Source organism: Spea bombifrons, chromosome 8 (genome assembly GCF_027358695.1).
Source record: "Spea bombifrons isolate aSpeBom1 chromosome 8, aSpeBom1.2.pri, whole genome shotgun sequence".
Taxonomy (NCBI): domain Eukaryota; kingdom Metazoa; phylum Chordata; class Amphibia; order Anura; family Pelobatidae; genus Spea; species Spea bombifrons.
The window spans coordinates 16859184-16884075 of NC_071094.1; the positions used below are offsets into that span (position 1 = coordinate 16859184).

At 40.6% G+C, this 24892-nt stretch overlaps 1 protein-coding gene across 1 annotated transcript in view; it reads left to right on the top strand.

Moving 5' to 3' along the window:
* TNFSF8 (TNF superfamily member 8) overlaps positions 1 to 24892 on the top strand; it is a 58082-nt gene that overhangs the window by 22400 nt on the left and 10790 nt on the right. Inside the window, exon 3 of the mRNA XM_053474022.1 lies at positions 11293 to 11397. Coding sequence (XP_053329997.1) covers positions 11293 to 11397 — 105 coding nt within the window. The remainder of the gene's footprint in view (positions 1 to 11292; positions 11398 to 24892) is intronic.

Here is a 24892-nt window from a genome sequence, read left to right on the forward strand (position 1 = left end):
CAGACAAACGTAAAAAGTAATTTGAAAAGTCTATCCAAGATACTCCCAGGGACCCGCAGTGGTATAGAATTTTAGGAATCAGATAAGATTTTATCATATTAACTCTTCCAAGCCAGGACGCCTCCACCAATTTAATCTTTTCTATCTGAAGGGCAAGATTTTTTTCCAAAGTTTCATAATTGGCAAAGATTATTTTCTTTAAATCAAACATCTGTTTGATCCCAAGATAACCTACCCAGTCCCTTGAGCAATCAAAACAGTATGCATTGATAAGAAAAAAAAATTGGGGTATCAGAAAAGATAGGCCGTCATCACCTGTGTCTTGGGTATCAGAAAACATAGGCCGTCATCACCTGTAATATATAGTTAGAGTAAAAACTAAATTCCCAAACAGCTGTTAAAGCCGCAGGGATAGAGACCTCTGGGTCAATCAAGGTAAGAATAATGTCATCTGCATATAATGTTATCTTAAAAGAGTGATCTTTAATTATAATCCCTTTAATTCCGTTTGAAGATCTAATTAAGATGGCAAGTGGCTCAATTGATAACGCATAAAGCAAGGGGGCCAAAGGACGTCCCTGCCATGTGCCATTTGTGATGTCAAAGAAGGTAGAATTCAGAGAAGGGCCTGTCACCTTAGGGCTAGGGTTACTATATAGGGCCATTGTGCTCTTCTTGAAAAACCCCGTAATCCCAACTGCATTCCAGCTAACCCTATTGAATGCCTTCTCGGCATCGAATGCCTTCACTTGAGAGATTAAATCAATCAGTTTACGCGTGTTATCTTCTCCTGATCTACCGCTTATAAATCTGTTAAGAGAATCCAATTTTTCTTTTGAAAGCTTAGGAAGGGGAAGTCTGTGTAAGAATTGTTTTATACGTGGCACGGAGATATCTCTCTGTCTCAATTTATAAAGAGATTGATAATAATCTCTGAAGGCTTTGGCAAGTCAGTTTTAATCAAATAGCCTCTTAATGTTCATTTAAGTGGCCCCAGAGTGTGCAATCCTGAACCGAACCATTGTCATTAATCTGAATGAACTGTTGTGCTTCCTTATGTAAATTTTGTTTAGCAGAATCAGATTTTAGATTGTATTCATTCATTCTCCAGTCTGGTCTAACACTATAATTAGAACGATCAGTTATAGTTAAAACAGGATAAGAAAAGTCAAGAATTTCAATTATTGTGATTATATTTATATTAGCAGAACAAAGCTATATATAGATGGTTAGTCACAGTAGTGGGATCAGATTGAGTCAAGATAAATTAGGTGCATAATTTAGAATTATGTATTTACAAAAACAAATTAAATAAGAAAAAAACGCCCATCAGGTTATGCTTTTTTTATTAATTGTTCTTAACAGCTGCGGGTCACATTCTATGCATTTCCTTGAAGAAAAATAATTATATAGACTTTCAGCTGATGTTACCAATTTACTATGCTATTCAGTGAGGCATTATAGTAAATTTCTGCTCGGTTTCGTAGTTATTGTAGCTCTCACTTTGGGGTAATTTTCTAGATTGCTGTACAGCTGATGCAATAACTCGTAACTAGTTTGAGTATAGCTTGAGTATGGATTCAAAACTCAAATATCTCGTTGATGATATGCACACCTATTGTCCAACTTCTGCAACAACCTTTTTAGTGTCTCTTTCACCTACCCTTTTAAAACTCTCCATCTGAACCTCAAGGGAAGCATGTTCGATCCGCTACAAGAGGTAGCAGCCGCATGTAACGGGAAGGAGAGGTAAGGGAGGTAAGAAATGGGTTACGGAGGAACACCACACGGCTCACTGCTTTCTCGCTCACTGCCCGCAGGGTAGATCACAGGGTAGAACTCTGGGTGGATCGCAGGGTGAATCCCATTCCCTCTCGCGGTTACAGAGGAACACCACACGGCTCATTGCTTTCTCGCTCACTGCCCGCAGAGTAGATCACAGGGTTGAACGCTGAGTGGATTGCAGGGTGAATCCTGTTTGCTCTCGCTGTTACTCGCAGTCACTCCGCATCATCCAGCAATCGACCGCACCTACAAACGTGCGTACTACGTCATGACACTCCGACTCCCTGAGAATGATGGGCTTTAAATTGTTTGGAAATGGCCTTATTACCAGATTGATAAGCAATTGATTCTCTAAGATCATTGCTGATGTCTTTCCTCTTTGGCATTGTGTTAACACACACCTAAATGCTCCAGACCAGCAAACTGCTAAAACCTCAGCTTTTATAGACATGGTCACACTTGCTGATGATCAATTAATCACAGCCATTTGATTAGCAGCTGCTTCTTAGTATCTTAATTCCTTTGGAAGCAGTAATGGTGTAATTCATTTTTCACACATGGCTTCTCCGTTTTGGCTTTTTGCTGAATAAATCATGACACGGTGTAATATGTCATGCGTCGCTGTTCATCTGAGTTTGTACTTACCTAATTTTTAAACCTGCTAAGGAACAGATGAATAGAATTTAAAGAAGGTGTACTTTCTTTTTCACATGACTATATTCACAATATTTATGTTATTCACTGGTTAGAGAGCCTACTGTTTTCCCAGGGGAAGGGTCCCTTACGTAATTTATTGGTATTCATGCTGCTCTGTCCGCTAGTGTTACGGCAGGCGGGGTAATGTCGGCACAGTTTTAACGCAGCATGTTGCCACCTTTTTAAATAGACTTTGGCGCCGGCCAACCCTTTGTGTGCGTCTTCGTGGGAGAGAAAGTCTTCGTATTCTGTGTATATTCTCCCATTCCCGTGTTCAGTTAGGGCGAATATTTGTGTACATTCTTGGTGTTCGTTTTTTTTTTCTTGGCTCTTTGCCGTTTTTTGTAGAAGGGTTTAATATGGGGTTAACGCCGTACGGACTACGCAGCAGCTTTGGCGCCAGGATTTTAAACGTCTGTACGAGCAACTCTATTAATTGCCTGCAGGGGCTTCCTCTGCCATCAACCAATGAAGTACACCTGTACTTCATTGGTTGATGGCAGACAAGCCACCTGCTGGCGAGCAATAGAGTCGCTTGTACAGACTTTTAAAATCCTGGTGCCGCAACTTGGCCGTGAGAGACCACTGGTCTCCCCGCTCCAAGAGTTAAAAGTCCATACGAATGCTTGTACGGACCTTTAACTCTTGGGGCAGGGAGACCATGGTCTCCCCAGGCCAAGTTGTGCCGTCAGGAGTTAAAGGGCCGTGCAAGTGAGTCTACTGGTCGCCTGCAGGGGCCTCCTCCGGCATCAACCACCAAGCTCCTTTAATAACTTGGGGTGTATCCCATCGACTTATTTGTCTTTGCCTTAGACAACTGAAGTAGAACCTCCGCCTCGAGAAACTCACATATTTCAAAATACTCTGTCTTTTTTCCTAATTCCCTAATTTACCTTTGTAAAAGCTGAACCGAAGTATTCATTGAGGCAGTCAGCTAGACCTTTATCTACTTCTACATACATTGCTTCTTTTGTTTTTAATCCTTGTTTTACTTTCCTTTTCTCATTTATATATCTAAAAAAATCTCCCTTTTTTACTGACAGGGCAATTCTGTGTGATTTGGCAGCTCTTATAACTTTCTTTGCTTCTTTCTGCCTAATTTTATAGCCCCCTGTCTATCTTCCTCATTTTGGGTATTTTTGTATATACTAAAGGCTAACTTCTTGGCTTTTACCATTTTGGTCACTTCTGCAGAGTACCACAGCAGTTTCTTTAATTTTTTACACTTACTGACCAGCCTAATACAATTTCCTGTTATCTTCAATAATACAACTTTTAAATACCGTATTTGCTCGATTATAAGACGAGGTTTTTTTCAGAGCAAATGCTCTGAAAAAAACCCACTTGTCTTATAATGGGGGTCGTCTTATAATCAGACCTCAAATAGGTCTGACTATGAGACGACTAAGATCCAGATCCCCCGCATTAATTAAAAAATAGTTTAGATAAATTAACATTTACTGGTAAAACTTTTTTCCTATAGGGTCGTCTTATATTCAGGCTTTTCCTTTTTTTCCTGAATTAATATTCAGATTTGGGGGGTCGAGCAAATACGGTAATCCCATTTCTCCTGGACTCCATTTAAGTTGCCCCAGTCTGATAATGACTCACATATTCTCATTTTAGAAAAGCCAGCTTTCGTTTTCCATATGTTGATGTTAGTCAATCTTAGGACCGGATATTAAGTGTGTTTATGATCTGGTTCGGCTTGAGAGTGGCAGTGTCAAGTTGTGTTTTTAACCCCTTAAGGACAATAGGGGTTTTTACTCGTAGTATATTGCGGGACAATGGCTCTTTTAACGTTTTTCAGTGTTACTGTTTAGCTGTGATTTTCTTCTTTCTCATTTCGTGCTCCCACACATATTATATATTGTTTTTTCCAGGACAAACAGGGCTTTCTTTAGATACCATTCATTTTATCATATCATCTAATTTACTATAAAAAAATGATAAAATATGGGGATTTTTTGTTAAAAAATTACTTTTTCTCACTTTTTAAACAGAAAACTTTTACTCATCTGCAAACAATAATGAAAAAACCTGCTAAATAGATTCTACTATTTGTCCTGAGTTTAGAAATCCCCAGTGTTTTTATGTTTTTTTGCTTTTTTCTGCACGTTATGGAGCATTAAGTACAGGTAGCGTTTTGCTATTTCAAAACCTTTTTTTCCAAATCTGGTAATTCTTCCCCCCATGTGCCATTTCGGGTATCTTTGAAGCCGGCCAATGCAATTTACCCCATCAAATCATATATTTTTAAAAACTAGACACCCCAAGGTATCTGAAATGCTGGTATTTTAACCCTTTCCATGCACTAATTTTACCACCACACTTTATGGTAGTAAATTTTTTTTGTATTTTTTTCACACATGTTGTACTTCAGGTATAAATTTATCGCTCCTGGTGTATGTCCGTGTCAAACAACACCCCAATATGTGTTCAGTAACATCTCCTGAGCGCAGCGATACCCCCCATGCATGGGTTTGTAGGGTTATTTGGTAGGTAAAAGGCCGCCTTTGTGAGGTGTGTATTTTTTTGCCATTTAGACATCTGCGCCATGTCCCATATTTGGGACATCTTTGAGCCCGGCCAATTCAATTTACCCCATCAACTCATATATTTTTTAATACGAGACACCCTATGGGCATTTGTAATGCCAATATTTTAACTCTTTCCATGCTGGAATTTTTGTAAAGATAAAGAATTTTAGGACTTGCTTATTAAAAACTTTTCTTTTTTTTTTTTTGGTGACAGTGGGGATTTTTACATGTTACCATATTTTTTTTATTTTTTTTAAACATTTTTGACCCAATTTTTTTTTAATGTTTTTTTTTAATTTTTTTTTTTTTTTTTTTACTAGTCACTCTCATTAGTGAGCTGGGCTCCATTGACCTTGCATGGTTGGATGCAGTACCTGCATTCAACCTGCAGGAGGAGCTCGAGAGTTCTCCAGAGGGTCTGGATAGACCCTCTGTGAACTCAGATTTATTGTTAATGCCATCCTGTGAATGACGGCAACGTCATTCACAGGATGGCACTTGTGGTTGCTCCTCGGAGCAATCACAAGGCGATCGGGGTAGGGGGTTAGTGTTGCTGACATCCCTCGATACTGAGGCATGTCAGCAACACAGTTTATGCTTAGGAAGCGATTCCGATCGCTTCCTAAGCAGTTTTAGCCGGGCGCCGCCGCGATCTTTGCTGATTGGTGCGGCGGCGGCCATTTTTCTTCCACTTGTGAGGCTTCCGTGGATGCTGCAAAGCCGCCGATCGCGGCGATGCAGCTATTTAACGGCAGCCCGTATATGTACGGGCATTGTCGTTAACACGTTGCACGGCAACCCCGTACATGTACGGGGATTGTCGTTAAGGGGTTAAGAATTAACAGATTTATTCACATAGCAAAATTTAATAAAGCACTGCGGCCTTACACATTCCAACTATTTATATGCTCTCCTGTTGTTTTTCAATGGGTTTAGGGACCGCCCATTGTCCTTAAGGGGTTAAGAGAAGCAGTAACAATGCTATATATACTTTCTTTTGAAAATGGTAAGCCAAAATATAGAGGTGATATTCTCTAGTGGGTTAAAATGGTAAATTAATAAATTATAACCTTTTATTTATTAAGCACCAACAAATTATGTGGCAGCACTGAATGCAGAATCAAATATGTACCGTATTTCCCCATGTATAAGATACTCCCATATATAAGACGCACCTTAATTTTGGGGCCCGAAATTTGAAAAAAAATGTATTACATAAAGTTTTATTCATCATAAAATTCATACTCAACATCATCACTCCCATCCATTAACTGCCCCCAAATTAACCCTAAAGATCCCATTAACCATAACTGTCCCTAAATTAACCCCCCACCAGTAATACTTACTGTTAGATGAGTTGCTGAGCAGTGTGGACGCTATAAGGAAAGGGATGGAACCAATCGTCAGTGTGACTGCAGAGAGGAACTGGGAAGTAGTAACTGCTGTGGGGGCGTTTGGGGCGGCATTTTTTGCCGCTCCCCTGAAATGTGCTGCCCCTCTACAATCCACAACCACTGTATAAAACGCACACAGTTTTTAGACCCCAAATTTTTCGAAAAAAGGTGCGTCTTATACACGAACAAGGGGGTTTCATAATAAATATAGACTTCTCTGGTGAAAAAGGCGTTTACCTAAATCTAACGGAAGCAAAATGTAACACTATCTTGCACTCAACAACCTTTTACCATTTCTTTTTCTCTGCATATGTTTTTGTAAGGACTGGGCTGGGAGCTGGAGGGCCGCGTTAGGTGGTCAGAGGAGGACCATGAAGAAGCTGCCTGTGGGTCTGACAGTTTGTCTTCCTGTGGGAACTGTGTCATATTCAAAAACTATTGATCATACTTTGTCCATACAGCATCTTGAAGATTGCTACATGACTGCATGATTCATCTGCTCCAAAATATTTTCCTCCCTGTATGACTATATCTGGATTTTGTGACCAAGGAGATTACATATTGACACAAAAAGTGTTTGGCATTTTGTTCGATAGTTACTCCCACTGTGCAATACTCCAAATGGGGCTTCTATGACAGAGCGCCGGCATGACCTTCTGGCACTCCATCATAGAAGCCCCAGCAGAAATGGTAGACAGCAGCAAAGGTTGTCTATGCGCATCATGCAGGCGTCTACCGACTGCCCCTGCCAGGGAGTTTGGGGATGCATTGGTAAGTATGGGGGGGCAGAGTGGCATATCTGGGGAGCAGAGTGACACCTGGGGGGCAGAGTGGCATATCAATAAGTAAAATGGATTATGAATTAAGGGGGGGCCGCAGCGGTGCAGGGGACCTGTATCCTACTCTCGGATGTGCTCAGACGGCCTCCACTGCCAGCACTTCCCATGGGGGGAGTGCCGGCACAGGAGATTGTCCAAGTGCATCGCGCAGACGTTCACCGGCAGCGGCGATGAGCGTGAACGACCTCCGCTGCCGGCACGTCTGCTTGATGTGCTTTAACAATCTCCCTTGCCGGGAATTCCCACGGGGGGAGTCCCGGCAAGGGAGATTTTTAAAGCACATCGTGCAGACGTGCCGGCAGCGGAGGTTGTTTCTGCTCTCATCGCCGCTGCCGGTGAACGTCTACGTGAACAATCTTCCTTGCCGGTACTTCCCACGGCGGAAGTGCCGGCACTGGAAGTTGAAGTGTTATGTGTAGATGTCCCCCGCCGGCCCCGCAAGACCCCGTGGAGTCTGCACCGGTAAGTCTGGTGTGGGGGGGGGACATCTTGGGGACAGAGTAGCAGCATATCTCGGGGGGGATAGAGTGGCAGCATATCTCGGGGGGTACATCTTCGGGACAGAGTGGCAGTATATCTTGGGGGGGACAGAAACCTTTTTCATTAAAAAAGGACCTAACTTTTAGGGTGTGGCCTATATGCAGGTGCGGCCTATATCCGAGCCAATACGGTATTTGCTTGCCCCCCCACAAACACACACCACACACACATATATTGATATGTTCCCGGGCATCCAATCATGCCCTCCACTCCAACACCAAGGAAATAATTTAATTCTTCCTTTGAGACTGGAATAAATGAACAAATAAAGACATGTTAAAAAATACTTAAAAGGCACAACGTTTTAACTTTACTTTTAAGAAGAAGTACATTAAAACAAATCATGCCAACAACATTAGTAACTGCATTAAAAGCAGTTTGTTTTCAATTTATACCAAAAAGGGAAGATGATTCAAAGCACTGGTTCTCCATTTGAGTCATCCGTGCTGACCTTTCAGGATAAACTTATTATGTGATAAACAGTGGTCTGTAAAACATACTTGAACCACTTATTGATATATCTCCGTGTGAGTACATTCTGAAAATGTCTATTCTTTGTTAGCCAATGTCTGAGAGTTCTACTAAATCACATGTGCTGTGAATCTAGGGATTAAAGAAATGGACAGACAATCCACACTTTTAGATTTTGGTCTTGTATCTAGTTGTCATCTAAATTTCTACTTCTGTTTGGTATAATTTACTCATTCGATTTATGAGCCATGACGGAGATTGTACAACATTATGAGAATAATTCATAAAGTGACACACATACATGTACAGATTTCTAGAATGAGTGGGGAGAAACCAAGGAAAATGTGTTCTGATTTCTTCCAAGCTAAACAACGATCTAGGTAGATAAGACATTGTGTGGGAGTTTATATGATGACTGTTTCAGCTGCATGATAACTACAGTTGCTTGTATGTATTGCAAAACAGTTCCTCTAGCACTGAAAAATAACTTTAGAAGAAGAAAACAATGGAACCACAAGATCTTACTGGCCGTGAGATGCAAGCTTTTAAAAACAGATTATGTTATATCAGCAGTACTCTGTGTGCTTTTTGTCTAGTCTGCACAGCTGCTACTTTGGTGCTATCCTTAAGCCATCGAATGGTAAGAACAAAGTATTTTTGCTGTTTTTTTTGTTCTGGTTACATAATACGTTAATACCTTTGTGCATAAATGTAATATTGTAAACATTGTCATAATAATCAACTTAGATTTATGGTTTAAAAATCCTAATATTTAAAATGCAAATTAAGTACAACTCTTATAAATTAGGCCTTAAATAACTTCAATGGTCATTTTCAAACTGTTCATTGTCCAGCATAACTATATGTGGTCAGCACACTATATAGATCTAAATAGTCAGTAAAGGTATAAATCAATGTCAGTAATGGCTGAAAAAAAATATGGTAGCACTTACAAAAATAGTCATATTTTGAATAAGATTCTGGTAAATAGACTATTCATTTTTTAATTTACTGTATTATCGAAAAAGACTCTTTATGTTTCTACATCTAATACATTTCATTTTTTAAATTCAAATCAATAAAATATTACATTTTAAATATACAACATAAGTTCCTTGGAAACAAATAATTATGACTAAAAAACTTACTTGAATACTTAGTGATTACTAAGTTGTCCGTTGTCAGCATGAATAATGATAAATAAATAAAATGAAGCAACTCATCTAGTGGCATGTGATATAAATAGTACATCATTCTAGATACGTGAGCTTTACATTCCTTGTGAAAATATTTATATATACTGTACATTATCAGTAACTACTAATGTTTACTTATGAAACTAAAAAAAAATAGTGTTTTTTGTCACATGTCTCACTCATGAAAGCACTGGACTCATAAGCTTTTTGAAGCTACCTTGATCAATTGATCATCAGCAAGTGTGACCATCTCTATAAAAGCTGAAGTTTTAGCAGTTTGCTGGTCTGGTGCATTAAGGTGTGTGTTAACACAATGCTAAAGAAGAAGGACATCAGCAATGATATTAGAGAGGCAATTTTCTCCCCTTAAGTCTATAATAATGTCAATCGTACTACAATGAGAAAAATTTTTCAGAAGTGAAAAACATTCAAGACAGCTGCCAATCCTTCCAAGAATCCACATCCCATTAAATTCACCCTAAGGTCAGATCGTGCAATGTTTCAAGAAACTCCAGACTCTACAGGCCTGTTGAAAATAAAAGTTCATGACAGCACAATTAGATAAAGAATGATCAAATATGGGTTGTTTGGAAGGGTTGTCAGGAGAAAGTCTATTCTCCCTCAAATGAACATGGCAGCACAGCTTAGGTTTGCAAAGTTGCATCTGAACAAACCACACGAGTACTGGAACAATGTCCTTCGGACAGACACGACCAAAATGGAGATGTTTGGCCATAATCCACAGTGCCATGTCTGGCAAAAACTAAACAGTGCATATAAGCACAAACACCTCATACCAAACGTCAAGCACAGTGGTGAAAGGGCAATGATTTGGGTTTGTTTTGCAGCCCCAGGACCTGGGAACCTTGCAATCAGTGAGTCGACCATGAACTCCTTTGTATACCAAAGTATTCTAGAGTCAAATGTGAGGACATCTGTCCGACAGCTAAAGCTTGGCCGAAATTGGGTCATGCACACCAGCAGGTGTTGCAATGTCCCAGTCAAAGTCCAGACCTCAACCCGATTGAAATGCTGTGGTGGGACCTTAAGACAGCTGTGTATAAACAAATGCCCGCAAACCTCAATGAACTGAAGCAACATTGTAAAGAAGCCTGGGACACAATTCCCCCACAACGATGTGACAGACAGAAAATTATTACTTCAAGTTATTGCTGCTAAACGTGGTTGTACAAGCTATTGAATCATAAGGTGTAATTAGTTCTTTTTAGTCATGTCCATATAAGGTTGCATTTACTTAATTTTTAGACTTGCCCAGGAACAGATGATTGTTATTATGTTTTGATGTAAAACCACAGAATTGAAAGAGGGTGTACATTCTTTTTTACGCGGCTGTAAATGCTTATCTCACAAGTATGTCAAAGGTGATACATGATGTTAAAATGCAATTAAACTTGTGCATTACTATGCAAATGTAGATAAATATTAAACTATAATATACTGTACTAGTCAAACATAAATATGACTAAAAATAATAATCTAAGTAATATCAAAGCACTGCTAATGAATTGTATTATAAAAACTATAAAGAAAATAAGTTTCATATATTCAACCACAATATCAAACTTTTTTACACAATGAAAGTGTAATATATGTACAGATATGTTTACTTTATATTTATTGTGACGACAAAGGGGAAGGAGAGAGGAAATGCAAACATAGCAATCTCTGGCTATATTGTTACCTTAACCACTAAAACAAGTCACGCTAGGGTTTTTATGAGATATGTACTACAGGAGTAAGCAATGTATTCGTTTGGTTTGGCTTATATGAGCATTCAAGATCTCACAAAGTCTATATACACATATCCAAGGAGGTCCTGGCAAGCCTATTAAACACAATGTGATAGTCTCTAATTTTAACTTGCAGGGATCAATTTCAGAAGAGACACGAACAGACAAGCAAAAACTGGATCCAGGTATAATACAAGTTTTAGTATGTCATTCAAATATCATTCTTCTCTATTATAACGATGCAAACCTATAAAATACATATATCTATTTCTGTCTATTATATATGAATATTTCACAAATTATGAAAAAACACAGAAGAGCAACTTTAAGAACAGAATGTTTGTCAAAATGCATTTAATGTTATTAACAAAGTCTCTTGGGTCTATACTAAGAAGATGTTGGTTAAGTATCAACCCTACAGAACAGACTTGACTTTAGTCACATGCCCTCATATGCTTATGCACAAAACAACATACATAATTACAGGTTTATGTGCAAGAATTAATGAGATGCTTGCAAGCACATGCATTTGAAAATTTGACATTTTACGGACGAGGACGTAAAATTGAATGAAAACTTGCATGTTCTTGGCTGAAACACTCAATATTTAAAACCAAAAACACACTCATGCAATATATGTAATAAAATAAAATAACTAAATAAAAACTAAACACCTCAGGTCCCCCTATTAACCAAAGGGGCAAACAATTCCTCCCTGCCTTCACCTTGTGTGTGATGAGGAGGGTAGTAGTAAAACAGACCTGAGAGGGTATAGGGCCAAATGAAACCCCGTTTATCCCCATCCACTGCTCACTGGAAAGCATTTGAAGTTAATTTTGTGCCCTGTAGCTTGGAAGCTTAAATTTAAAAAAATACCCTTAAGGGGGACTGAAATTGATGTAATGCAACCTTGGATGGTGTATTTATTACCGTATGTCCCTACCACACATGGGATGAGCAGGGCTAGAAATAGGAATTTTGCTAATTTAGTCAAAACTTTATTTTGCTGGCCCTTGCATCTGCCCCCTGAATCCCACCCCTTTTGTGCGTCGCACACTTATACCCCATCTCCAATCGATTTAAATGCAGGTTAATCCCTTAAATCCCAGGGGTTTTTGGTACCTCAAAGCCCGGAGCATAGTTGGATGATTAGCTGAGAATTTAGAATGAGAAATTTAGTAAAAACTAGCGAAGATTAGAAAAATTTTCCCTCTGAATCCTCACAAAATTAGGTAAAGTGATGGAAAATCCCCTCCAAGTTTATCAATTCACGTGTCCTGATTTTAGAAATACCTAATTTATATAGATTTTCCAGACTTTCCCAGCACCAGGGAGCATACTATAAAGTGTACAATTTTGTATAATTTTTATGCCTATGGCTTAACGGGTTTGGGGGTTGTGAACGGGGGAAGGAGGGTTATACTGGCTAGATGTTATGCTATGGCAATGGGAAGTAAGGTTTTTTAATAATTTTTTTATTATCTTTTTTTCATGTATTTTTTTAAATTTTTTTTTATTTGAATTTTTTTAAATTTTTTTGTATTTTTTATATATTAGTTTTACACAGAAATGGTTAGAGGTCCTCCTAGGGACCTCCTGAACATGCCAGTGATGTCACAATGACATCAAAGCTCACATTATAATTTTTTTATTATTATTTATATTATTATTTAAATGATTTATTTAATATTATTTTTTTAAATGAATAAAAAAATTTTTTTCCAGCTTTTCTCTTTCAGGACGGGAGGGGGAGTGAGAGACATGGTTTTCCCTCCCCGCGATCCCCCTGCACCGATCACACTGTGATCTCTATGCAGGTCCTCAACAGTGACGCAACCCGGAAGGGAATGCAGTTTACAGTGTAACAGCTTACCGGCTTTCATGCCGGAAGCTGTTACAGGAGATCAGACAGCAGAAAGCCGGCAATGCCAGCTTCTGCTGTCAGTGGGGAGTCCATGCTGTCAAACGACAGCCTGGTCTCCCGTGCATCGGCAGGGATGTGTCCCTGACGGTGCACGAAGGGCTGGACGTACCGGGACGTCCATAGGGGTTTCTTAGTAGGCGTTTTTTGGACGTCCCGGTACGTCTATAGGGGATTGAAGGGGTTAAAGACTTGCTGTTTTTTCCTCCTGCAGTGTATGTGAGTTGAGATTGACTTTTGCAAACTCAAATGGGAGATGGCTGTAATCAATTTGCAAGTTGAATTTTAGTCTATATAAATTCACTGAATTAGCTGCCGTAAACTCACATTTCTGGCAGCACACTTGCATTTAGTAAATACACCCCTACGTAGTGAACCTTGCACCGTTTGCTGAGTGTGTCAATGTACATCTACATCACTAATATATATATATATATATATATATATATATATATATATATATAAGTCCTTTAGTATACTACTGCATACCAACCAATTTCTTGCAGCCTGTACTGATGAAAGTCATTAAAGACTGAAACGTTGACCCTAATGGAGTATCATTGCATTAGTTAAAAAGAAGAGTGCTGGTAACTACTTTCGTATTTTTGTATGTTACTCTGCTGGGCTATATATATGAGTTGAAGGATGTCAGTAATGACCTATGCACAGTCAAGTTTAACCAAGGGTACCAGATCTGTTGATTCATAACTTTAAGATTATCTGGTTGATGAAGTAGTTACGAGTGAATTTTAGCAAAGACATTACCTCCAACAATGCAGGGATCCTCTGCAATTTAAACAGGCAACTGTGTGGTAGGTGGGGTGCTTAACCCCAAAGTCTGCTCCAAGTTAAAGGGAAACACATACTAAAAGAATACAAATTAAAATGTTGAGGTGCTACTGAAATGACTAATATGTACATACAATAATAATACTATTAATAACACTATACACCTTTCTCAAGATTATTCTTCATTCATACCCTAACAATGCTTTATATGTGCTGTATTTGTTTTTTGCTTTTTATCATCTATATTTAATATAATGGACATAATGCATTGACCTGTCTACATTGTAGCCACATTCAGAAAACGAAGGGAGCATGTTAAATCACACAGGAGAGAAATACAAAAAATAGTAACAGCTCAGATGCACGTACATATTAGCACACATAAATCATAATGACAGCCCAATGTGAGCTGTTTCACTGTTCAAATTCACTTTGAATCCAATTGAAAAATAGTGACATTAGCATACACGTTTGCCACACTAATAGTTCTCAACAGCCAATCCCAGGAAATTAACCTGTATAACCCATATAAACATAAGCACAGCCATTAGACCCTGTCTGTGTTTGGACAGTTTATTGAACTACACTTTGTCGTCTGTATAGCAAGATATTGCACAATATATGCGCTATAAAGACGCTGACAAACACTGTCTACACTATCATTAATATCAATGGCAAATTGTAATTAAAAAACAAGTTACACTGTTTTAAACCTTCTAGTGTTATTGGCAAATGTGAGGGATTACGTGAGGTGTTAATTGGGGCTGAATGTGTTGAGGTGACTGGGTCTGAGTGTGATCTATGGATAGTTTAGAAAGATTGCAGGAAAAGAAATGCACCTAGCCATGGGAAGATATGGGCAGAGTAGGATAAGGAGCAGATTTCCTTTCTTAGGCTGCTGAAAGATAAGCAGTGGAAGGAGCACAGAACCAGGCACACAAATAGTTGGAGAGGAGGTGCTAACAAGACCATGAAATGATGGAACTGGAATGGGATAAACACATCAAGAGCCAGACACATGTCCATATAGCCACATGTCCATATAGCCTATAACTGGAGGCCATGATTTTGATGGCTGAAAATGGCAAAGGTATACCTAGCCAAAGGAGGAGGAGTATCACAACAGACTGAAGAGGCTGTCATCAAATGAAGAGGGCACAGGAGGCCTTCAGACTGTAAAAATGATTGTATACATGAAGGTAGGATACATTGCAAGGCAAATGCCAGGGACATGTAGAAGCCCCGCCTGAGAGCTACCAAAATTACATTATTATTCTTGAAGAACTGAACTCCTGGATACATCCACATCTTTGGCCTTGTAAATAATCATGCTTTCCATAACATCTTATTATTGAGGTAAGTTGATTCTGCCACCTCCATAGACAAACATTGGCAATAGCATGGGTAGAAACATGACACTGTTATTGGATGCCACCTTTGCCACAAGTGAGTTTATGAAATGTCTGGCCTGCTATATGTGCCCAGCCCACTGTAAGTGACAAGATGCAATATACAAAATTTTCACTGTCCTCTTATATTACATATTTGTAATTATTTCCTCTCAATCACAAAACATTTAGGATATATATATATATATATATACAGGGGAGGGCTGGCAGCCTAAGGCCTGGGGGGCAAGTCTAGTCAAGTGGCCCGTTGCGCCACCGAATCAGCCCACTATACATGCCCATCTTTTCCTGATTTTCTAACGCATATTGATGTAATATGATGGGACTGGGAGTAAAAAAATATGTTTAATACATTAAAAAACAGCTAATATTTGTAACAAAATAAAATTTAAATATGGAAAAATTGGACCCCAGGCATTTCCTTGGGCCACTGCCTGTAATTATCCCCAGAGTCCTTTTGTCCCTCATTCACTAAGCCACACCTCTGTTTTACTTACTCCCGGTAGTTCAGGTATAGATCAAATAAAAACACATGTAAACAGCACGTGCATGTATAGATCAACTGAATAAGAAATACAAACTCTGTATTTGCAGGTATACATAAATGTATGTATGCAAACATAGCATAGCAGAATAACACACAAACCCAGCTTTGCAGGTACAGATCAACTGGAAATCACATAACAACTAAGCATTAAAGGTATAGATAAAACCCCCTAAATTACAGGCATAGATCACAGGATGCACACCTCCAAAGCCAGCCCTGGTGTCCACACTGCCCCCATAGAACCCCACCAGCACCAAGATAACATTAAAAAATTACAGTTCAGAGTGAGCCAACTTTATCCCCAAACAGCCCAGGGTGAGCCAATTTTGTCCCCAAACAGCCTGCCCTGACACCAGTACAAGCTCTGCAACACCGACACCCAAACACACACACACCAGTACAAGCTCTGCAACACCGACACCCAAACACACACACCAGGACAGGCTCTGCCACACCGACACCCAGACACACACACCAGGACAGGCTCTGCCACACTGACACCCAAACACACACACACCATGACAGGCCCTGCCACACAGACAGCCAAACACACAGACACCAGGACAGGCTCTGCCACATCAACATCCAAACACACACCAGGACAGGCTCTGCCACACCGACACCCAAACACACACACACACACACACACACACACACACACACACACACACACACACACCAGGACAGGCTCTGCCACACAGACAGCCAAACACACAGACACCAGGACAGGCTCTGCCACACCGATATCCAAACACACACACACAGGACAGGCTGTTGTTGTTTGTTTGTTTTTCCCCCTTGTGTATTGATGCCCAGCCAGCCCCCCCTTTGGTTTTAATGTATTTCCTCCCACACCCTTGTGTATTGACCCATGTGGATTTGTGCCCCCAGCCAGACCCCTTTGTACATTATGCCCCTTGTGTATTGCCCTATGTGGATTTGTGCCCACAGCCAGCCCCCTTTGTACATTATGCCCCAACATCCTTGTGTATTGATTTATGTGATGTCCCCAGCCAGCCCCCTCCCTTGTGTATTGATGCCCCCCTTTGCATTGTTAATGACTGACCCATGTAATTTGAACCCAGCCCCCCACCCCCCACCTTTGAGTATTGATTTATGTGGTGCCCCAACCACCCTTTTGTGTACTTATACCCCCTAGCCACCCCATTTTGCATTTAATTGTTGTCCCAATGCAGCCCCCCCCCTTTGAATATGGCTCCCCTTCCGCCTATTACCCCATTTTTTTTATTGTTTTTTTAATTGGCAGAAATGATATGGTTAGTACCTAAGTTAAGTATCCTTACTTTTTTCATTAGCTGCAGCAGCAAAAGTGTATTTTTTTAATTTTTTTAATACTTAAGTTTTTGCCGCATCCTTCACTGCTGCTGTGCTCCAACGTGCTCTTCTAGCTGTCACGAGGAGCTGTTCCGTGACTCCGCCCCCTTGAGCATCCCATCACATTGACGATGTGACGTGCCGCTCAAGGGGGCGGAGTCACACAGGACACTGGGAAGCACTGTGCAGGCACGCTGGCCGCTTAATGATTTTAAAGCGGCCAGCGTGTCTTATGGCTGCTTAATGATTAACCATTGCAGCCGATGTGGCTGTGACTCTTAAAGCGGCCGTAAGACACAGCCACATCGGCTGCAATGGCAATCTATATATATATATATATATATATATATATATATATATATATCTATAATAGACACCGATCAGCAATAACATTTTGGTCGCCTGCCTAATATTGTGTAGGTCCCCCTTTTGCTGCCAAAATAGCCCTGACCCGTTGAGGCATGGATGCATCCTGGTGCCCTGTGTGCTCCAGGTAAGTGATGCACACGCGCCTGGCCATCCACGTGATGTAAAAGAAAACATGATTCATCAGACCAGGTCACCTTCTTCCATTGCTCCGCAGTCTAGTTCTTATGCTCACATGCCCATTGTATGACAAGCCCTATCCGCAACAAACTGTGATGCTGAACCTTTCTATCAGAACAAGCTTTAACTGTTTAGCAATTGAGCTACAGGAGCTCATCTGTTGGATTTGACCAAATGGGCCAGCCTTCACCCTCCACATGCATCAATCAGCCTTGGTCTCCCATGACTCTATTGCTTGTTCACCACTGTTCCTTCCTAATATGCAGTTCCTGACTAATATGCAGTTAAACTAACACTAACATTTTGTATACTGTACTAAGAAGATGCAACAGCATGAGAAACAATTTTGGGATAGGTTATGTGTCTTTCCTCTGACTTTGCAAACAATATGAAGCCTCAAACTAAGAGAAACCATAAAGGAACAGAGCATAGATTGATCTCAGGATGTGGTCATACCATACTGAATGCTTAGTATCTATATTTTAACAGCCATAATGTGGCCTGCAAATCTTTTCTTTGAATTTACCTATTTCACTAGGTAAATATGACAGCAGGAAGAGTACAAATAGAAACATCCAAAGTGACAGCAGATAAGAACCATTCAGCACATCTAGTCTGCCCAACCTCTTATAAATACTTTCCTTAGTCCCTGGTCTTATATTATATCTAGTTTAGCCTTATGTTTATCCCAGGTTTGCTTATTTCTTCACTGTATTAATCTCTACTACTTCTGCTGGAAGGCTATTCTATGTATCCACTACCTCTAGCTTAAGACTGTGACCTCTTGTTGCGGTAGTACTCTTCTTTTAAATAAACTCTCTTCCTTTATCATGTTGATTCCCTCTAAGTATTCAAATGTTTCTATCACCCCCCTCATCACATCTTTGGTACCGCTGTGGTACTCTGCAGAAGTGGCCAAAATCCTAAAAGACAAGAAGTTAGCCTTTAGTAGATACAAAAATACCCAAAGTGAGGAAGATAGACCGATCTATAAAATTAGGCAGAAAGAAGCAAAGAAAGTTATAAGAGCTGTCAAATCACATGCAGAAGAGCGAATTGCCCTGTCAGTAAAAAATGGAGATAAAACATTTTTTAGATATATAAATGAGAAAAGGAAAATAAAACAAGGATTAGTTAGATTCAGTGGCGTCCCCCCGCCGAATTTGTAACCACCCAGGACAATCCCGCAATGGGACTTTAACCCCTTGACTGCTAACGACGGCATGGTGCCGTCGCTAGCAGTCCCAGTCAGGTGCTAACAACGGCACCATGCCATCACTAGCACTATCTTACCTTGATGGAGGTATGTGGACCTCCATCACCACCTACCCCGGCGATCTGCCCCTCACACTGAAGGGCATCGCCGGGGCCACCCGATCTGCCCGGTGATGTCTCGCACAATGACCGCGCAACTTTATTAACAACTGACAATTGTCAGTTAAAGAGGTATGGGGGCATGCTGCTTAGATGCCTGTATCTCAGGCATCTAAGCAGCTACATAACCCCAACATATACCGTTGGAAAGGTAATCGCCTCACCTTTCCAACGGTATATAGATTGTAAAAAAAGAATAAAAAATATTAAGTTAAAAAAAAAAATGATTTGGGGGTCTCTAAAGGCAGATAAAAAAAGATCAAAATTGCCTAGAGACCCCCAAACTAAATTATTTAAACATAAAGTAGTTTAACTTTAAAAAAAAAAAAAGTTTAAGTATTCTAGCTAAATGATCACTGTGGTAGCCAATGTTACCACAGCGATCATATAGCTATAAAAAGTCACATTCCCTTATTAAAAATGGCCGATACTAATTTTTAATCCTATGATCCCTTTGATCATGGGGTTAAATTTAGCCAACGGTAGAGGGAGGCAATTTTTGAAATCCTGATGAACTGCAAATATTATTAAAATCAGCCATTTAGCCTGTGCGGTACGTGAGTAACCATATCATCCCTGGAGCGCCTTGCATTTTTACTGCAAAACGTATTTTTGCTGTAAAAGTGATTTTTTTTTCTCCCTTTACCATCATTTCTTTGGGATTGTAAGGGGAAAGAATGGTGTGTGCTTCTGTGAGTGAATGTATTTAAAGTATAGTGTGTGCTTCTGCGAGTGAATGGAGATATGAAAGGCGTGTGAATGATCAGTAATTAGGGTTGAAGCCTTGACGTGGCATTACTGCTCACGTAGGAAGTTAAATTATGGCACAACAAGTACACATTTGCAAAAACGACATCCCTTGGCGCATCAAATGAGGGGCTGCATGTGTTTCTAGTACAAACCTGGAGTGCGCAAGACACAAATGAACATGTCGCTATTGTTAGAAAAAACATATTTTCAAGCCAAAGCGACATATTCCATAATTATTTGTGCACTCAACTTTTGTCCTAGAAATACATGTAGCCCCTCATTTGAAGCTCCAAGGGGTATAGTTTCTTAAAATGGATGAATTGTCTGAATGAGGGAGAGCATGAGTTAATATGTGGATGATTTGTCTGAATGAGGGAGAGCATGAGTTAATGTGTTTGTGTGTATAATAGATGTATAATTGTGGAAGGGCAAAGATGGCACTAGCAGGATATTTGAGCCTTGGGGACCAAGATGGCACAGGCAGGGTGTATATGGGACAAAGATGGCAAATCTTATGTGTGTTATCTGGGTGCTGGCCAGGTTCTATGTGGACAGTGTGGTTGGGGTGTGCAACCTGTGATCTATCCCTGTAATTTAGGGGGTTTTAAATATACCTTTAATGCTGTGTTTTTATGTGAATTCCAATTGATCTGTACCTGCAAAGCTTAGTTTGTGTGTTCTTCTGTAGATCCATATCTGCTATGCTATGTTTCCATACATTATTTATGTATACCTGCAAATACAGGGTTTGTATGTCTTGTTCAGTTGATTAATACCTGCAATGCTGTTTCCATGTATTGATTTGATCTATACCTGCAATGCTACATTTCATATATTATTATTGTATACCTGAAAATACAGGATTTGTGTGTCTGATTCTGTTTATTTGATATATATCTTCAGTGCTGAGATCACAAGTGAATTTCAATTGATCTATACATGCAAAGCTGGCTTTGTGTGTTAATGTGTTGATCTATACCTGCTATCGGCAGCAGGGTCTAATATTTATATATACCGTATTTGCTCGATTATAAGACGACCCTGATTATAAGACGACCCCCCAAATCTTAATATTAATTTAGGAAAAAAAGAAAAAGCCTGAATATAAGACGACCCTATAGGAAAAAAGTTTTACCAGTAAATGTTAATTCATTTAAACTATTTTTTTAATAAAAGCTATGATTGAGAAAATTTTTTTGGTTTTATTTCCTTCTATTTTCCAACCTGCCCCCAGTTATGCACATCTGCCCCAGAAATGCCTTATTCCCCCTATATGCCACTGTGCCCCATGATATGCCTTTTAACCCTCTAAATACCACTGTGCCCCATGATATGCCTTTTAACCCTATATGCCACTGTGCCCCATGATATGCCTTTTAACCCTATATGCCACTCTGGCACTTAGAGGGTTAAAAGGCATATTATGGGGAAGAGTGACATATAGGGAGGTTTAAGGCATTTCAGGAGGCAGAGTGGCGTATAGAGGGTTAAAAGGGCATTTCTGGAGGCAGAGTGGCATTAAGGGGGTTAAAAGGCATTTCACAGAGCAACCTGCGTCCAGAAATGCCTTATGCCCCCCATTTAACACTCCCCCCCCACTTACCGGTACTTCTGAGTCTCCTGTCATGTAGCTGGGGCAGCGTGTAGACTCACGCTGCAGCCGGAAGGAGGCGTGGCTAGCAGCGGGGGTTGTCTGTGTGCATCGCGCAGACATTCCCCGGCTGTCAGAGATCAGAGTTCCCTGCGCCGCGCCGGTGCGGGGAACTCTGATCTTTGACAGCCGGGGAAGGTCTACGCGATGCACGCAGACAACCTCCGCTGCTACACGCTGCCCCAGCTGCACACCGGGGACTCTGAAGTAACGGTAAGTGGGGCGGGGGGGGGTTGAGACAGGAGGATCCAGATCCCCTGCAGCTGCGGGGGATCTGGATCTTAGGCGTCTCATAGTCAGACTTTGAGGTCTGATTATAAGACGACCCCGATTATAAGACGAGGGGTATTTTTCAGAGCATTTGCTCTGAAAAAAACCTCGTCTTATAATCGAGCAAATACGGTATATTTATATGTGGTGGCAATTGACATTTAATGTGGATAAATGCAAAGTAATGCATCTAGGGCATAAAAACCCAAGGGCAGAGTATAGAATATTTGATACTGTCCTAACCTCAACTTGTGAGGAAAGGGATTTAGGGGTAATTATTTCTGAGGATTTAAAGGTAGGCAGACAATGCAGTAGAGCAGCAGGTAATGCTAGCAGAATGCTTGGTTGTATAGCGAGAGGTATTAGCAGTAGAAAGAGGGAAGTGCTCATGCCGTTGTACAGATTAGAGCCCTGCGCGGGACTATTTTTTTAATCCCACTCCCGCCCGCTCCCGCGGATTTTAATGTGGGTGTTCCGTGCCCGCTTCCGCCACATTTGTGGCCAATCCCGCCCGCTCCCGCCACATTCGTGGCCAATCATGCCCGCCTCCTTACCTGATTTCCCGCACAGTCCCGCACGGCTGCCCTCGAGTTGTTCCCTTACGGCGTCTCTTCTCTTGCTCCGCCCAGGAACAAGGCGGAGTCACAGGAAGTGACGTCACATCACGTGACTCCGTTTTGTTCCTGGGCGGAGCAAGCTAGGAAAAACTGTGAGGGAGCAGCAAGAAGGCAGCCTTGCGGGACTGCGCGGGATTACCGGGACCCGCAGGTACAGTGCCTGACCGCCCGCTCCCGCCCGCAGCCCCAGCAAGACCGCCCGCGCCCGCAAGTTTTTTGGCGGGTCCCGCGGGACCCACCTCCCAGTGCAGTCCTCTAGTACAGATCACTGGTGAGACCTCACTTGGAGTATTGTGTACAGGACTGGAGACCGTATCTCCAGAAGGATATAGATATGTTGGAGAAAGTTCAGAGAAGGGCTATTAAAATGGTTTATTTATTTTAAATGGCTCTAGTCTAGTGACTCCTTTACACATATTCGCATTTTAGAAAAGTCCGAATGCCATACATGGTGGCATTTTGTGCGGTGTTGGTGTTAACACTTTGTAAAGGACTGATGATCAAAGAATATCCTGTATGCCCCTGGATCAAAGACTACAATACAATACATAACCTGGGCTTAACCCTTTGATTGCCAGTGGCCTGGACAGGCCAACTCATGGAACAGAATGAGATGAAGGCACATTTACCTCTCTAATGGTTATTTAAGTAACATCTGCCCCACTCCACATACAACAGAGGAAGAAGAGATCGCTGATCCAATTGGTTAACAGAGGGCCCTGTTTTGATTTTTTTCTAATGTAGAGGAGGTTTATTTTGTAAATTGTACATTTTAAGACACATCCTGCTACACTAGCAGGTGCTTGCAAACAACCCGCAGATTAGTGAAGTTCTGAGTATTATGTGACTGGGACGAGCATGAAGACTTGAATGAATGAATATCTGGCCCCTGCCTTTAGGGAACAATTAGACAATTAAGCAGGCAGCCTAATATCACTGCTAGCTACCATGGTAAACTATGTGAAAAAAATGGATGCTAGTATGCAGGGGGAAAAGTCTGATGCAAAGTTCAGGCACCACACCGAACCCACCACACCTCACCCTCTCCTTCACCATACAAAATGAGGTACACACATAGATTTATATTAAATCAGCGTAGTTTTCTTATAATTTAAAATGTGGGCAGATTAGGTTTCGTGGACTACAAATCCAATCACCTTGGCCAGAATTACAAGTTGGTAAAACAAGCCTGTCCTGGTGTGTGTGTGTTTGGGTGTCAGTGTGGCAGAACTTGTCCTGGTGTGAGTGTTTGGGTGTCGGTGTGGCAGAGCCTGTCCTAGTGTGTGTCGGTGTGGCAGAGCCTGTCCTGGTGTGTGTGTTTGGTCATCTGTTTACTGGCACTTAACTTACAGTAGGAACTATATTATTTTTGACTGTGGTATCTAATGTGCCCCCCCATATTGATTCTAGAGTCGCCACTGATGCTAAACTACATCACTGCATATAGCACACACAAACAAAAAATTTTTGTTTCTCCATGAGACCTTCTCTTTAAGTGTTCTTGTCTAGGCATGCTTGGGGCTCTCTTTATACAAACTTCTGTTAATTTACGACAGTGCTACTAGAATATACAACTAAGTAATCACTTTATATTATTTTATGAAGAATATTAAAGTGCCAAAATGCTCTCTTGCATATACCATTGTTTTCATTAAAAAAATACTTTTGGGTTGGTAGGTAGAGAAGGTATTTTTGATATATTTTTTTTTAATTAGGAGGTCTTTGGTCAAAGAAGCCTTTTTCACACTTTTTAAATTTTATTTGTCCAGCTCTTTCAGGGAACCTTGAAACAGGGAAATTAGAGTGCCCTCTTGTGGTGGCCCGATGACATAGTAGCAGTCCCTTTTAATATGTATTCATTTATTTGATATATAGTGCTGCTATTTTTGTTAGGTTTTTAGTCTAAGAGCGTCCCATGTGCGGAAGAATACAAATTGTTTGCCAGTATTTTCTGATAACATGCTGCATTCATCTTGCCATCAATTTTCACAAGAATCCCTGTGCCTTTAGAGTTCACACATCCCCAAAACATCAGTGAGACACCACTATGCTTCACAGTGGTGATGGTATTCTTTTCGCTATAGGCCTTGTTGACCCCTCTCCAAACATAGCTCTTATGGTTGTGATCATAAAGCTCTATTTTGGTCTTGTCACTCCAAATTACAGTGTGTCACAAGCTGTGAGGCGTGTCAAGGTATTGCCTGGCATATTGTAACCAGGCTTTTTTGTGGCATTGGTGCAGTAAAGGCTTCTTTCTGGCAACTCAACCATGCAGCTCATATTTGTTAAATCTTTTTTTTACAGAGCCTGTATTTCTTCTGTGGGTTTTTTCTTTGTATCCTGAATAATTCTTCTGGCAGTTGTGGCTGTAATATTTCTTGGTATGCCTGACCTTGGCTTGGTATCAAGCGATCCCCAATCCTTTTCCAGCTCTATAAAGTTCCATTACCTTGTTACGCTGGTCTTTTGAC